The sequence below is a fragment of the Venustampulla echinocandica genome, assembly GCF_003357145.1.
Source record: "Venustampulla echinocandica strain BP 5553 chromosome Unknown scaffold_2, whole genome shotgun sequence".
Classification (NCBI taxonomy): domain Eukaryota; kingdom Fungi; phylum Ascomycota; class Leotiomycetes; order Helotiales; family Pleuroascaceae; genus Venustampulla; species Venustampulla echinocandica.
Genome location: NW_022474207.1, coordinates 628,979 through 645,576, shown reverse-complemented (window position 1 = coordinate 645,576; position 16,598 = coordinate 628,979). Strand labels below are relative to the sequence as shown.

Genomic DNA, 16,598 nt, shown 5'->3' with positions numbered 1-16,598 from the left:
ACTGTACATACATATACTGCAGGCCGATAGCGACAACCGGCTTCGGAGAAGCACGGAACGGGGGAGGAGGGGAGTAGGGGAGGAGGAGCAGAGAGAGTAGTGCATGGGAACGGATTGGAATGCAGCGGAATGCAATGCGACAACAACACCACAAGAGCAACAACAAGGAAAGAGGCAAAATGCAAAAGAGCACAGAGCAAGGAATGAAGAGCCAGGCTGACCGGTATAGATAGATAGAGTGCTTATCGACGTACCTCAAGTATCAAGTACCAAGCAACAAACAACAAGCAACAAGCAACAATGCTATAAAGCTATAAGCTATAAGCTTTGCCCTATACCAAATCCCGATACCGATCTCCCGCGTGTGTGGCCGGCGACCGATGTCTCACCGGAGTTCGGGACGTAGAGCTGCGCTGAAGGGTTGGCGTCCTGGCAACTGGCGACTGGACAATCAACTCCCAATTAGTGGAGGGCGCAATAAAACGGAGTTTCAACGGGTTCTCCAAGTCTCGAGTCGAGTTCGAGTTTCGCGGACAGGGATCGCTTTTGTGGGAGGAGGGAGGCGGATGAACGTTTCGACGCGGCTCTCGATGCAAAAGCTGTTTGTGGCCAAGTGGTTGCTGTTTTGAGAGGATAGCAGCACCTTTAAAGGATAGCGCCCACCACACGCTTACGAAAGCCACTAGCTAGCCGCCACCCAGTTAGCGTGCGGGGCTGCAGTTTCGCCGATGCCCCGCGGCGTCGAATGGGAGGCCGCGGAATTCGGTTAGTCATCATTATGGAGGTGCTGTGAGCCTCTGAGAGCGCGTTGCAGTACGGAGTTACTTGGTACAGTGTACTTTGTACTTTGTACAGTGAGTTATACAGGTGCCCGGGTGTGCTAAGGTGTGCAAGTCCTGGTACGTGCTACTTTGTACAGAGAAAGACGTTGAGTCCCGTGCAACGGAGCTCCAGGAACGAACCAAAGACTGTACTGTAGGCTGTAGCGTGTTATGCAGATGATCTACAATCTGCAATCTAGATATGTACTGTAGCACTGTACGGGGTACGAAAGTGCTGTACTCACATTTCTATTTACATTATCCGCATTCACATTCACATTCACATTCACATTCACATTCACACTTGCATGCCCAGCTACAGGCTCCAAGACAGTGACTCTAAAGTGACAATGGCACGTGATGATATGAGCACTTCGTGGTTTCTGCCGGGCGGTGATGTGACACTGCACAGCCTAAGAGAGCCTAAGGAGTACCGTAGAAGCAACCCCCCCTATCTTCACCAGGTACCCAGGCATCCAATCCATGATTTGGTACAGGAGGTCTAGATATAGATTATTTGGATCATATTCAATAATTAAAGCAAACATATTTTCTAAAACATAATATTATTCGCTTTGATACTTTCTACGAAGTATACATCATTGCAGGTAGTACCTAATCAGGTAGGGTCTCTGTACATGTACCTACCTAATCCCTCATACCTCACGTGGATAATAAGCCCACCAGTACATGCCAAGGCTACCATCCAAGCATCTCCGGCCCCGTCCGAGCGTATCTTTACGAGGTGTGCAATCAATCCATTAAGATATTAAGATGAAGCCTCTCTCTTACCCGTACTTCCTGCAACAACAGTACACAGTACACAGTACATAGTACACAGTACATAGTACATAGTACACAGTACATAGTACATAGTACATCGCACAAAGCCATGCCCCCAATAAAGCACAACCTAACCCAACCCAACCCCAGGTACCTAAATATAGCTCTCCTCTCGCTGCCTCACCAACTTCGTCAACGGCACTCGTAGATTCGAACCGTCCATGCGCAGCCAATCAAGCGCCAACGCAAACCCACAAAGTGCGAAATCCACAGGCCCGTGCCAGCCCGAGATTGGCGGCAAAGCCGCTGCCACTTTCAGACCATCTTGAGGCAGAATCCAAAACGCCCAATGTTCTAGGACCCCGTCCCCCAAGCCCAGAGCCGCGACAATGGCGCGATAATGCACTGCAAGTGTTTCCTTTCTCTCTCCTACTACGAAGTACTGTCGTAAGCTCTCGAGTCCTGCATTACAGTGTCTGTCGAATCTGCCTGGCCGTCCGTCCGTCCGTCCGTCTCTCGCTGGCTTTTGTTTCCCATGCATACTCTCTTTTAATCCAGATCCAAACGTTTCATTCATTGCCCTCTCTTTTCCTCCAGTTTCTTCGGCCTGGTAGAAGGTTATAGACGCCGGTCGTCATTAGAAGTGCTGGAGATACCCTAATCGACCGATTCCCCTCGCGCAGATCGATCGATACGATACCACAAGACGTTGCCCAAGATGCGCGACAACCTTCTAATCGGATATGTGGTGATGGACGTGCTATTCGTGACCACCGGGGCCCTGTTGATTATATTCGCCTTGATGACAGAGGCAGAGATGGCGAAGGAGTTGACGGCCGAGACGGTGGTGCAGGATCTACTACTGGCGATGTGCCCGCTGAACGGTATGCCGCTCCAGCAGTACGCAAGGTTGCCCAAATACCCTCGATGCTAACGGTACAACAGCCGCCATCGGTAACGCCGTTCTGGTCTTCATCACATTCCTCCTCTCCGTGCCCGCGATAGTCATGCCAGGGACTCGAGGATGGTTGAAAGTCCACGGATACATGACGGTCGTGTGTGCGCTCTTCACGATGATACTTGGTCTTAGCATATGGTTCGAAACTCTGGAGACGAGGAAGAATCTCTCCAATATCTGGAACAAACAAAAGCCAGAGGTTCAAAGTTTGCTCCAGGTTCAGGTATGTCCCTCCTAGGGATGCTCTGGTTCTCCACGCAAATGCTAACAAACCCCCGCTAGCTCAATTGCTGCGGCTACATGAACAGCACCTCCCCGCCCTTCGTCGTCGACGCCACATGCCCGAATGGCCTCGTGGCCGCGGCGCGCGTTGGGTGCGTCAGCCCTTACTCCACCATCGCCAACAACTTCCTCGATCGAATCTTCACGGGCGCCTTCGGTATTGTCGGTATCGATGTAGCCCTCGTCCTCGCCACGGCCATGCTACTGAAGGACCGAAAGGAGAAGCAGAGATACCGGGCCATCGACGAGAAGAATAGCGGTGGAGGGTTTTAAATCCCCTAGCCGTGGGTGGGATGGATGGACTCGAGAGATAAGAGCTGGTGGAAGAGAAGAAATCCTGGTGGTTTTTCTGTCTCCTATATATACATCTACATTTACAACATTTTTTGTATATTTCTATTGATGCGCTACAATTATAGAGTATAGGCCCATCATAAACCTATGAACCATGAACCAAGAATATATATTTGCAATCCGCAGTCCAATCCCTGCGGTTATGTAAATCAAAGCCGTTCGCGGTTCCAGACGGGAATTGCTTCATCCACGCCTGATATATACAACCTTCCACTCATGATTTGCGGCAAGTTAGCATGCCGGTTGATGGCTGATGCATTAAAGTCCTGTATCTCTAACATCTTGCTCCTTTTCTGCTCTTCAGACCAACTTTCCTTACCATATATACACATCTCCGCCCACTTCTCCCCCATAACTCTCAATATCACTTACTACAAGGAGCGAACAATCAGCAAGCAGATTTGCCAAATGCCTTTAGGACCAACTAGCAAGCTAAGTCGACCCCACCAAACACATCTATATACCTCGGGATACCTGTCGAAATACGCATCCAAAGCACCGCCACTGTATGATATTACATTACACGTCGACTGAGCACCCAGTACACCGCCCGAAGCCAGCTAGAGCACTACAAGCTACAAGAAGAGCATACAAACGCCGTCGACAATCTCTATAACCTGCTAGGTGCTAGATCTAAGGCTGATAGTTATTATGTCTATATGAAAATGATATCGAAGCCGGTGGTGAATTTCAAAAGGTCAATAAGGGATATGGAGGGGGGTCTCGGTCTTCTATCCCGGGAATGATATCTAGGAAGACGCCTACCCCCTCCTGCCATTGTAGGGGCTGGGTGTAGCTGGACTTGGATTGCCAGTCCTGCCTACGACATCCACAGACTGGAAAGGGGAATATGAATATCTCCGCCGATACAGCGATCACTTGAGCGCAACGACAGCTGTCTCTAGGACCTCACTGGTTTATATTCGGAATTCAGCGGTTCTCGTGCTCTTCACACGGCGAGCCCCTATCTCTACCCCCATTTCAGGTTCTAGTGGTGCCCTATGCACAGCCAACGCATCCCTAAGGTAGAGCAGCCAGCTTGTTCCTCTGTGAGTAGGGAAGAGCTTGCCACTCGTTTACAATGCTATGGCGTGCCAGTGCTGGGACTAGATAAGTAATGCGGGACCATGGAAAGCATTTGCACCTCGGTTGAAATGAGAATCTCGATGTGAGTGCTGGTATGAATGTTCAGCTGTTGGGTTTGAGTCTTTGACAGCGGCTATACCGTGGGTTTGAGCGTTGAATGAAAGGTTGAAAGAAGGTTGATAGTCTGGAAAGGTTGAGAATTGAAAGTTAAAGAGGTAAAGCGACTTTTAAGGTTGAAAGTTGAAGGTTGGAGGATGAAAGCTGGAGGTTGAGTGCTGAAAGTTGGAGGTTGAAGGTTGAAGAAGAGAAGGTAGGTCGAGTAGCCCTTTAGGAGTTTAAACGCGCCCTAGAGGAGGCCAAGGTGTTAATAGATTAGAAGGGACTCCCTATCCTTTGTTACTAAGTATCATAAGTGTAAACGGTTTTAAATAGTTACTAATAATAATAAGAAATTGGTTTACTAGTTATCAGCCTTGTTATACCTTTCCTCCTTGCTTTAGGCTATTTAAGCTAACAACATCTTTTATAAGCGCCCTTTATAGAGCTCCCTTCACATGCATAACAAGCAAGTTTTGTCAGTATTAGTAAAGGCGTACTTATTAACGCAAATCTGCATCATACCTAGAAAAGGCTACAGCCGGGGAAGAACGATGGCCTAGTAATGGGCTTGATTGTGAAGATTGTCAGGTGGGTTCACAGAGCGAGGCGTATCGTCGCCACAGATACCTATTCAATAGACCAAACCAACAGGCAATCTATCATATGAATCAAAGATCACTACTAATCAATATCCTCGACTCCAAACCATAGCTATTCGTTATTAACCCACGGTACAAGAACACGCCGCAGAGCAAACGGCATCCCAGCACATCCAATATACCCAGCAAAGCGCAGAGCATCCTCATACCGTCATACGAACACAGCTTCCCCCAAGGTACGCAGCTGCTCATTCTCCGTTTAGTCCCCTAAACCCAAACACGCCGAAAGGTAAGGGTCCGAATGGTGTGATCAGCTTAAGAGAGAAGCTCTTGTAATCTTCAACCTTCCCGGGTAGGATATCAGGGCGTAGAGATGTGAATGCTAAGATTGAGTATAGCTGTTCCTCGGGATATAGAGCCGCATGTACCTAACTGTCGCCTGGCTGTCCTGCTTTATAGTTGCAAAAAGTGTCTTCTGGGTTTTAGCTCTATTTTTACCTCCAAGACAAGATATAGTACAAAGACTGCTAGGCGGACCCAAGAATAAGATCGATGTGACGAAGCCTGAAAAAACGGGTTACACAATGCGAGGATGCTAAGCTAGCCATAGTGAAAAGTAGCGAGATGATCTAGATGAAAACATCTCAAAAGGCCGGGAAGTGATCAAGTTGTCTCTCCTGAATTGACGCCGTCTCAGCCCGTAGGTCTACTGTCGTAATAATCAACTAACTCACGCTGACGGTCTTAGGTAGAAGAGAACGATGACTATAGTGATTACGACAATGGACAATGTTTTAGTGAATGCTGGGTAGAGAGAGATGGGCATTTCATCTTGTTGTGCTACTTTGGGTCGATGATTCGTCACCTTGGACTTGGAATTGGAAGGAGGGCATTGGGGGAAATATGCCTCTTATATCTTTCGTGGCCGAGTCAGATGCACAGTATTGGCCGTGCCAGCATTTCCTAATAGTGCTTCCAATCGCCTGTAGGAACTCGGTATTAGGAAACTCACCCTTTGAGTATAGGGTATGAATTTCTTTGTCGGTTAAGCCGTTGTAAGGTGCGTGTCCAGTCATGATTTCGTACAGACTGGAGCCGAACGCGAAGAGATCGCCCTGGACAAATACGAGGGACCCGGGGTATTCGTGACTAGCCGTTACTGCGATGGGGAGAGGAGATCCGTCTATAGATGATCCAGCGAAGTCGGCCAGCTTAGCGTTGAGATTCTCATCTAAGAATATGTTTTCACGTGTTAGATCTCCGTGAATGACACCAGCTCCGTGGATAAAATTGATCGCCTCTGCAATCTAAATAGCCCAGCGCAATCGTTGTCCGAAATCGACGTCATGACTCTTGTTAAACGTGTGGAGGTTGCCTTCGGGAGCGTACTCTAGGCGGATCCCCGACTCAAAGATTCCGTGATAAGATAGTATTCCTTTATGACCTCCGCATGTAACAAATCGTTCATAGACCTGCCTTTCCCTCGATATGAGGCATACGCGCTCCTGGTCGAGAGAATCAAGAGGTGTCCTGATGATTGTCTTGGAGGGCTCATCGAGGACGACTAGACCCGTAGTTCCCCAGGCAACAACATCTTTCAAGCCGAATCCTGACGGGTATTGGATGTCGTCTGACGACATTTGGAAGACCGCAATGCTCCCCTTTAGAAATACTGAATGAAGCGGGGTTTGGCTGCAACTGCGAAGAAGCGATTGCTTATCGCCGGTACAAGAACTGAGTTAGCTGGTGAGGAATAGCGAACAATGGCAGGTAAATGCGATGGTGTTGAGCGGACAGGTTAATAAATGAAGAGCGGGGGGTACTCGTATTGGTGACAAGCTGAGAAGAGAAGTAGGAAGGGAAGATAGATTGATCACAGGTAGACTACCGGGAAAGCACGTGTCAAAAGAACTTGTATTTCGTCAAGCTTTTTCGACGGCGGACACTGGAAGTATACCATAATTTGACTTGATCCGATGGGCTGCTTCCAGCCAACAGAGCAGAGAAGAAATAGGGGGGTCGAAGCCTTAGTATTCTTAGTCAGCCCTGCACATGCTGACTTTTAGGCGCCGATGACAATAGCTTATAGTCCCTCAGAACATCACTCTGGCCTGCGTTGCTTCACAATTTTTGTCTCGCTCGGTCCCAGCTAGGAAAATAGCCGCATGAGCACATCGTAAGGCCTTTCAAAGCGCAAGATGGATTACGAGTGTGAGGAAGAAGAACGGTTTTCGACGCCACTGCATATCGCAGCATCGTGTAGAGACGCCCCGGAGCTCTCTCGATTGTTGAGTACATCACATGAATACATCAACACCCGGGACCCTTGGCATCACACACCACTGCATGTCAGCGTCCAGAACAGCGATCTCCCTTCCGTTAAGCTTCTTCTTTCACATGGTGCAGACCCAAGCCTCGAAGTTCCGGATCCTTACGGGTACTACGTTGATGGCTCGAATTCGCTGAGCCTGGCTGCGTCCTTTGGATATGTCGAAGTTCTAAGGGTTCTAATAGAAGCGGGCGGTCCTGTTACTTCGAAAGTGTTAGGAATGGCTGTTGAAGGGGGGAGATTGGAATGTGCTAAGGAGGTCTTGACTTGGGTTATGAAGGGGAATGGGCGAGTGTTTGATGATGGAGTGGCTAGGGATGAGGGTGTTGGGTACGCGTTGCGGATTGCAGCTGCCAATTGGAGAACCGAAATAATCGAGGTTATGCTCAGACATTGCAAACCAAGCAGGTCGGTAATGGATATCGCTCTCCTGGAAGCACTTGTGGACATCGAACGTTACGATGATTTCCATGTCATCAACCCAGTTTCCAGAGGGACCGTCCATGGGATGAAACAACGAGTCTTGACGGTTACTCTATTGCTAGATGCTGGAGCAGATGTTAATACCAGAGAGAAATTATACGAGTATGAAGGAATACCGCTTCTTCATCAAATTGTTCGAATTGCGAGCGGAGCGGAACAAGCTTTCATGGCCAATATAATTGGCGTGATGATAGGTGCTAGATCAGATGTTGATACTAGAGGGCAGCAGCTAGCCGGAATTGAAGATCTTTGTCAAAATGTTCGAATGGGAGGAAGAGAAATATTTGCCTTGTTCTTGGAAAGAGGATCGGATGTGAATTCTACAGATGGTGGCGGACGCACGCCGTTATTTCAAGCTATTCTGGCTGACGACGTTTATTTCGCCCAACACCTTATCGAAAAAGGAGCTGCCATAGCCCATTCTAACAATGACGGACTTACGCCACTACATGTTTCAGCTAGCAACGTTACGCCCGCATGTTCAGCAATCATATCACTCCTCCTCGATAGTGGCGCGTCTCCAAGTGCTCGAACTCCACAAGGCGAAACCCCACTAGACTACGCATCTCACTACGGGAACGCAGCAGCAGTGAAAATTCTTCTCCCCATTACCCCGACGTCGATCGATGATAAAAACTCAATGGATTAGACATTACTCCTCTTTACGGGTAATAGGCAAAGAACGACACGATAAATCGAAGTCTTGAACCTGCTTCTTGCCCACGGCGCGAATACCAACGCGTTCGCCGCACAAATCTACATAGTTCTCCACTGTGTAGTCACATCTTACACGGATCGTGTTATTGATTTCATCCCATTGCTTACACTCAACTACTTAATTATCTATTTATATAATCGAGTTAAGTTAGGTTAAGTAATGAGCTAATAATTGAGGATTCAGTTGAGAAGTGAGTGGAAGAGACTCTTCAACTCCAATGGGTTCAATTCCTTTAACACACTGGTCAAGAAGTAGAGTAGTAGCTACAGAATCTTTCATTTCTATTCCATGAGTTTTACTTTCCTAATTACTCTCTCGTCTCATAACCATCCCNCCCCCCCCCAATCCAACGCCCAAGAAAATCCTAGTACCCATACAAATTCAACGGAATTTTCCCCCCTTCAACTCTCCCATTCGCTGTCCTGAACTGGCTCCCAGCAAACTCCACATCCTCTCTAGAATCCTTGATCTCGTCGAAAATCTCCAAGAGACGATTGTATTTCACAACATTCTCTCCTCTGGTGGGGGCGCCGGTTTTAATATGGCCGCTGCGGAGGGCGACGGCCAAATCAGCGATGAATGAGTCGTTGGTTTCTAAATGTGAATGGGAGATGAAGACGCCCCAGTCGTAGGAGAAGGCCTGGTTGGCACTGATTTTCTTTTATATTAGCGGGGGCAAAAAAAGGCTGGGTATAAGGGGGGACTCACGTGGCAAAAACCTCGCTCAGGGTTGGAAACTGGTCTAAACTAATCCGGATGCCATTACACACTCCCTTTGCTCGGGCTTCTTGCATCCTTTTATGAGCCATGGTCTCGCAATCCACAATCTCCACATACTTCCATGCTCCCTCCTCCCTACCTTTCTCAGACATGACATGCATCCAGCTTTGCCACTCGTCTTCTGGGAATGGATCCTCAAGAAGGGCGATGGGGTACTTAGTCATTATGTCATGGTAGATATTTAGTTTCTCAGGAGTGTTGAGGGTGGCTGAAGCAGCATTGATACCCATGGAGATTTTTCCTGTGTAGCCTGCTGTGTGGATCGCTGTGGCGAGAAGGTGGAGGGCTTCAAGGTGGGGAATAAGAGGCAGGGAGAAAGACCCCGAGGAGGTCGTGTGTGTCGCTATGCCTGTCAGTACTTGGAAAGTGGTGTTTAGATGAAAATATGAGATAAGTCACTGACCAGCCGCCCCTAGCTTTTCTTCCAGAGCTTCTCTCAAACAGCGATAGGTCTCTGAGCCCATCCGTATAGCATCGGTCATGTTTGATGCCCCTACTGGTGCAATGCTATATTCCAGCCCGTCACTGTCCAGAACAGTGAAGAAAGGGACGGGCATGATATATGGAGCTTTTGCAGCTGGCGCCTTTTGTCGGAGGAACTCATATAAAGGAAGTCCCTGGGTGAATCAGCTGGGCGTTTTATGTATCTGAATTGGAAAGGGGAAATGAATAAGCGAGGATGAAAAGGGGTAACAAACAGCACAGGCAGCACCCGCCCTCGAGCATGCGATACTAATTCCCATCATCTCTTGATGCCCTAACCTGTAGGAACTCGCTCCAGTTTCGCTGGCAGCAAGCTCCTTCAGAAATCTATCGATCTTGTTTAGATCCTGACCAAGGTCGAATTTCTCCTTGATGAGCAAGGGCGCGATAACATTGTCGATATTGTGGAGTGCTTGGCTTAAGTGTTCCTGATTATCACTAAATGAATGAACCACGTGCTCATTTCCAGTTCCTCTTATGGATATGAGGGAGGTGTAGATTCCTGGAATAATATTTAGTACGATGATTATTGGAAGGGAATTAGTGGATGTTGTCAAACCATTGGAAGTAGAGAGTTTTATTTCGAGAGCTGGGCCTCCGCTTGCACCTAGGCGTTGGGAAGCCGTTAGGGATGTAATGTATGATACCATAGTGCTTGGTGATTTGTGTTAATTGGTTGAAGGTCGTTAGTTTGTGGAGGATAGTGGAACGGAGTTGGAAGCCATGGAATGTTGCACGGTGGGTTGAACGAAGATTATATACTAGAATTGGAATGGCGTGTATAAAACCAAGTTATGGGAGGATTTTCAAGGCGGAGGCGCGTGGTAGGAAGCGTACGATGTTTTCTGCCAAAGTGGTCTGATGTTCGACGTGCAGCAATCGAGCGGAGTTTCTCAAGCTCGGTTCCTGGCACCTCAACTTACTCATATAGTTATCGCAGGACTCTCGGGGGTAGCGTTTTCCGTACTATCTGATGAGGAGATACAGCTTAAATTGAGAGTTTGGTTGCGGTGGTGATCAGTACGGACCGTACCTGTGAGGGGAAACCTGGTGTTGGAAGGGACTAGTATTGCTAAGTCAGCCGTGGCATACACGTGGTATATTGACCTCGGCCCTTGAGGATACTTAGATTAATTAATTCGTCGTCGTTATCTATCACATATCGATCCGTTTCCAGAGTCGTAAACATATTACCAATATAATCGAAAATTTGTGCTGCGATACAACGCATCATGGTACAAAATGTTTGGCAAAGTATGATTGCCGGGCGAGGAGCTTGGTCCATGGAGGGGTTGGCTGGTGACAGGCGGGGATTCTGAGAACCCAGAATTGCCCGCCTTGTGGACAACATTAAATCACAATGCACCCCACAACTCCAACTTCTACGGCAAGAGCAAGCTAGTAGAAAGTCGTATAGCAACAATGTCCCACCTGTACTACGGTCAACTTCTTATGCGTTTAAGCTCAAAGATAGATTGGCGCATTGCGCTTAGCACTCAGAATCTAGACTATGAGGTCATGAATTTTCCGCATCTCGCTTATTCCCCCTATTTCTACCAATTAGGAGGGCGGGGCTATTATTCCTTCTCTACAACACTGATTTTCTAAGCAAACCTAAAGTCTTAGTCGTGACTATTTCCCTCTCTTTAAACTCCGTTTGCTGTTAATGGAATTCGAAGGGCATTACTGTTGATTCTCAATGCTATCAAGGACGGCGGCCTTATCTGGTGTGTTAAAATGCTACAATTCTCCCTGCACGAGCTGCCTCGCTTCTGGCCCCCTTGGCTTGTTCTCTTTCCATTGCCCAGATTTTTAAAAAAGATAAGAGCCCCTAATACCAGAATGATCAAAGAGAGCAGTCTGCGACTCGCGTTAGCGTACTGAAGCGTCACGATTCGCTTGGCTCGAAAACTTGCATGTTAAAAGCAACGGTGACAAATATTGGAATCCGAAACTATCTCCAGATTGGCATCGGTATCACCCTTTATAGTAGGGAGGGTGTGGAGGAGGTTATTCGCTTTTCAAGAATATTGTATGTGTCTATTGTCCATATATCAAATTCAGACTTGCCTCACGAAAGCTTTAACACCACCGAGCAAGATATAAGACTGTTCCGAGGCAACGAAGTGACCTCCTCGCCCCCTCGCCCCCCTCTTCTCGCTGCTCCTCTATCATAAACCTCACGGTAATGCTCCTTGGTAACTGTAGACGGTTGAAAAGACATAACATTCAAACCTGAAAATGCAAAGATAGAACTTAGAAGGCGAAAAAGATATCTAGTCTAGGTCTAATTTCCATTTTGGTCTGGGGCACGAACCGAGAGAATCATGCTGCCATTTCCCCACGCCGGTGCCTGTCCCATCACCGTTCCATCAGCTCTAGAACAAGCATCCATGATTTGACCAGCACCCCGGGCAACATCCTTGCTGTAAACACATTAGCAAAAGCGTCTTTCCCAGAAGACTTTTGAAAAATGCCCTCACCATGGCGACGAAATCGTGGGTAGGTTGGCACCGCTTCCAATGGCCATTCCGACGATGATTGTGTTGCCACACCTACGGAAGACCGTTCCGATGGCGTTAGTTACACACTTCAAATCCAGGGCGGCTAGTTCGTTGATGCGTCTTGGGTCTGGAGATCCTGGGTATTAGTAGTGCAGGATTGGTATATTTTGGCGTTGAAGGCGTACTGATCCTCGCTCCCAACCTTTAGGATGATCGTCTCTACAGTCAGCTGTGCGTGTCTCGAGAGAGCTGGCTTCGGCAAGGGAAGCAGCTGCCAGGAGGGACTGGATAGGAGCTGCGAGATTGACCATGGTGTTGATTAGCGGTAGCCGAGAATCTAAAAATCGTGGAGGTTGGAGGGGGTGGTAGTCTGAGCTATGAAGAGTATGAAGTGTGATGTTGAGTAGGATACTGAGTATAGAAGTTGAGAAGAGCTGTTCAGTGTTTATATATACTTAACTATTATAAGCAGTGTAGAAGCTTGTCTACTTACTTGAGCCGCTCGTACAAGCAATTAGTCTTGGAGAAGACCTAATTGGTGCGCCCGTACAAGTAAGATAGACTCACGGATACAGTCAGCTTCTCATTGTGACCATCAGCCGGTGCGGTTGTTGCGGTTTGTACTTCACAAAACCTTTCCTTTCTAAGGGTACGGAAACTGCAGATCCTTCGGTACATTGGTACAACACCAAAATTATAGAGCCGCTGTATGATCAGTGGTCACTATAGTAAATCGTTCCTCCGCACATTGTAGTCTCCCAACTACACTACACCTACTGTCACGCCTAAATTAAGCTACTCGCACCTCGCCGTCGAAGTTTGCCTTTACACCTAAAATGAATTGCCTGCATACGAATATGTCTTCTATTAATTCCTTATTTAGTATTGTCGATACGGTTCTTGATCGTATAGCTAAAGATCTTATAATTAATTAGGATTGAATTTGCGACTAAGACTTCCTCGATGCCTATTAAGAAGGAAGGTACTTCTTCACTGAGTCCTTTAAATCTAAGGATACATCTATTACCTCGGGCCTAATAGGGTCCTAGACCCCTTCTTAAATCTAAAGCACAATCGCGTAGATTGTTTTTATTATACCTAGGTACTATATACATGTTATAAATAACTTCTATTCGGTGCGACGGCAAGGTGTGAATAGCTTCAATTTGCGACTCCGAGGGAGGAGAGAGTTAATATGGTGCACATATAGCGGCGCTGTAATTTGGGGGTTGTACCATGCTACCGAATGATCCGCATTTTCCTAACCATTAGAAAGAAACACCCTTCACAGGAGCGAAGTCTTCGTATATTGATTATTCATTGGCTGATTGATTGATTAGTTGGTTCATTTATACATGGTTCCAGCCTCTAATACGGTGGTTATGCCGGAGAAAGCAGATTTATCATGCCTCGGCATGGCCAGGACTCCCCTTCCAGCGCCTTCCTGCACGTGATCTGGCTTCTATATATAACCAAAAACAGACTTGTTTGGTTTGTTCGCCTTTCAATGCTTCGAAATATTAAATGTCAACTCCAACGCCACCCACCGGATATTCGTAGTTGCCGGCATCCGTTACGCCGGTGTTCCATCTCTAGCACAAACAAACGCCAGAGCTCCTGCATGGTCCATTCTCGATGTGTTATTGCCCTTAGCCGTTTACAAGACCACTGGATGACCGTTCTCATCCAGATTTATTCCGCCCGCCTTCAAAAATTGAGGTGCTCATTCTTGTTTTTCCTACCCGTCCATGCCGTCTCTGCAGAACTAACCAAACTGATATCGCTATCCTTGCTAATCCCCTCGACCGCCGTGACCGTGTCTGTGGAATTCTGGACGATTGGTGAAAGTACGATACTACTATCCAGACGGGATATTACAAAGCTGGGCTTCGTAACTGTCCGATGCTCGGATGAGAGCATTCCAAACCGGCGGAGGGTTCTCTCAATTGATGACTTCAGACAAGGCGTGCAAGCCGCAATCAGGCCAATCAGCTCCTCAAGTTTAGCAAAAGTGGTAAGGTGGACAGCTTTCTGTAGTGGGTCACCCAAGTACACATCCTTGAATGTGGTCATCTTGACCCCAGAGATGGCGGTAGTAAGGAGGCCCATTGCCATTAGACAACCGACTAATACCTTCTCACGAACGGGTCGATTTAATGTCCGAATCAGCTTGATTGGCATCAGGGCCAGCATAAGATCCATCGATGTAAAAATACCTGTTTATTGTTAGTTATTGGAAACCTGAGCGAGCTCTCCACAAGCCTACCAGCAGTGGCCCAGCCATATACAATTGTAAAATGACGGTCCCAGCAGACCATGTCCGGAACCGGCTCCCAAAACGAGCGTAGAGGGCGGCAGTTGAAAAACAAAATTATGTGCCAGCCAGCAGCTATGATAACATGTAGGATTATTAGCGACCACAAAGACCATCTCCAAAGTCTACTGGTGCTGAATCGCATTAGGGAGCACGCCACAGATATTCTGATCAGAGTAACTCCATTGGTCCAGCAAAACTGGACCACGAATCCGCATATTTTTATTGTCCTTCGATCCTCTGGACTGACGTAGTAGGAGGGGTGGCCCCATCCTAGAGCAGCAGATGCGGCTGAGAGGAGGAAGCTGGCGAGTGAGAATATCTATAATCGCGGTTATCAACCGGTCTCAAGCAAATATAACAACCGGTGTGACGGGTCAACTTACACCCGCAGCTGCGATCAGATAATCATCTGCGGTTAGGTGAGGTGAGGGTCGACAACGGATGATGATCCGCGTGACGCAAAGACAAGTTGCAATCACGCTGAGCACCCCGCACGGTATCAGGAAGATTGGCGCTATGTTAGTATCCGGGCCGGGAGGAGATGATGTCGCCATCCCGAATCGCAAAACGAGGAGACTGGCAACTAGTGGGGACTTCGTGCGGACTCCTGAGCCAACAAATGCCTTGATAAGGTGAGCGAGGGCAAGGGGGATGTTCCGAGGTTATTTATCTCCATCCTCCGCGAGCCTCGTAGTCAACAGGCGCAGACTAAGTACACCCGCTGGAAACAGAGAGCACCACTTCCGGACTCTGTACGTAGTATTTCGGCCGCTTGAGAGTTAAATGAAACTCGTCCTCTCGGTCCTCTCGGTGGCCATGGACGGCGGGCTTGTTTTGCGGGGCGCGGGAGACTGGGAGCCACGGCATCAAGGAAGTTGACCCGGAACCCGGGGAACGGCATCCCCGCGAGCCACCATGCGGCGGGCGCAGGGTCTGGGAGTCCTGGAGCCAGGAACAGGTGCCAATTACTAATTACTAATTACCGTGTCATCCTTGGCTTCGCGTGGTGAGGTTCCTGCTTATAGATCTTAGCGTAGCATTGCTGTGGCCTGATCTTCAAAGCTCACGTTGCATTTTGCCCCGAGGACGAGGTACACGAGTCGGAGGGAGGTCCGGTCTCCCTTTGGCGAGAGGATGGCCTGATAATTTAGTTTGAGGTCGGCCAAGTATAAGAATACATAGGTACCTCCATCGTGCTGCAAAGGTTTTGGGGTGGGATGGGTGAATTCTGATGTAAAGACAGCCAGCCATGAATGTTACTACAGTCAGTACCAGCTATTTCCGCCTTTGGTGTTCTCCGGGGGCACGAAGTACGCAGGTACGTATAGGGTCTGCTATGTACAAGTCTCAGAGACTCGATGGGATTCTGGAGCATAAATTTCGTGATCTAATCAAGGTCCCATAGCAGGCACAAGTACAGACCACCTCGAGGATTTGATTTTAGCGCAATGCCACCCGTGAAATGACTTGCAGAAAAAGAAATGCTCTATTTCAGCTATGCCACCATCCCGTTGGAACTACCACTGCTGATAGCCTATTAGCGCTCAACGATGTGTCCATTATTCACAGGCAACTAGCCACGGGACAATCCCATACATCAAAGACCACCCAGCCACCGTTGATGTGATTTGAAAAGGGCTTCAAGAGCCCAAGCCTCCTTAAACCGATATACTTGGCAAGCAAGCTGCGACCCTCTGCTCCCTTGGCAAGTTGGGATATGCCGCATATCGGCCAAGTCGAGAGTAGTCGAGGCTGCGCCCGAATAATAATGGCCAAGCTCTGACGGAGTAGCATCCTGGCATCTGGGTGTTGCGCCAGTACGGGAGGACCGGCGCGCCGCGGTCCAGTAAAAGAGAGCGTGCCGATGTCTGCTAGCGAGCAGCCGGGCGATGATTCTTAGCATTCGGGGAATCTCCGTGTGAGCCGGGCTTCCAGCGGATCAGAGCAATAGTCCCTCTCCTGAACCGCTCGTCCTCAGGACAGACCACCATGATCGTTACAA

At 48.2% G+C, this 16,598-nt stretch overlaps 6 protein-coding genes across 6 annotated transcripts; 2 read left to right on the top strand and 4 right to left on the bottom strand.

Moving 5' to 3' along the window:
- Positions 1-2,322: 2,322 nt before the first annotated feature.
- BP5553_04561 (uncharacterized protein) lies at positions 2,323-3,117 on the top strand (the record flags this gene model as incomplete). The annotated part of the gene is made up of 3 exons (XM_032013184.1): positions 2,323-2,488; positions 2,550-2,785; positions 2,845-3,117. 3 exons carry the CDS (start codon positions 2,323-2,325, stop codon positions 3,115-3,117), a joined length of 675 nt encoding a protein of 224 aa, XP_031869784.1.
- A 2,692-nt stretch (positions 3,118-5,809) lies between these two features.
- On the bottom strand, positions 5,810-6,622 carry BP5553_04560 (uncharacterized protein; the record flags this gene model as incomplete). The annotated part of the gene is made up of 2 exons (XM_032013183.1): positions 5,810-6,289; positions 6,482-6,622. 2 exons carry the CDS (start codon positions 6,620-6,622, stop codon positions 5,810-5,812), a joined length of 621 nt encoding a protein of 206 aa, XP_031869783.1.
- A 558-nt stretch (positions 6,623-7,180) lies between these two features.
- BP5553_04559 (uncharacterized protein) lies at positions 7,181-8,443 on the top strand (the record flags this gene model as incomplete). The annotated part of the gene is made up of 1 exon (XM_032013182.1): positions 7,181-8,443. The coding sequence occupies one exon, from the start codon at positions 7,181-7,183 to the stop codon at positions 8,441-8,443; it is 1,263 nt and encodes a 420-aa protein (XP_031869782.1).
- A 433-nt stretch (positions 8,444-8,876) lies between these two features.
- On the bottom strand, positions 8,877-10,425 carry BP5553_04558 (uncharacterized protein; the record flags this gene model as incomplete). The annotated part of the gene is made up of 5 exons (XM_032013181.1): positions 8,877-9,162; positions 9,221-9,635; positions 9,696-9,909; positions 9,991-10,277; positions 10,335-10,425. The coding sequence occupies 5 exons, from the start codon at positions 10,423-10,425 to the stop codon at positions 8,877-8,879; spliced, it is 1,293 nt and encodes a 430-aa protein (XP_031869781.1).
- A 1,637-nt stretch (positions 10,426-12,062) lies between these two features.
- BP5553_04557 (uncharacterized protein) lies at positions 12,063-12,590 on the bottom strand (the record flags this gene model as incomplete). The annotated part of the gene is made up of 3 exons (XM_032013180.1): positions 12,063-12,201; positions 12,259-12,406; positions 12,482-12,590. The coding sequence occupies 3 exons, from the start codon at positions 12,588-12,590 to the stop codon at positions 12,063-12,065; spliced, it is 396 nt and encodes a 131-aa protein (XP_031869780.1).
- A 1,396-nt stretch (positions 12,591-13,986) lies between these two features.
- On the bottom strand, positions 13,987-14,597 carry BP5553_04556 (uncharacterized protein; the record flags this gene model as incomplete). The annotated part of the gene is made up of 2 exons (XM_032013179.1): positions 13,987-14,495; positions 14,546-14,597. The coding sequence occupies 2 exons, from the start codon at positions 14,595-14,597 to the stop codon at positions 13,987-13,989; spliced, it is 561 nt and encodes a 186-aa protein (XP_031869779.1).
- Between the last annotated feature and the right edge of the window lie 2,001 nt (positions 14,598-16,598).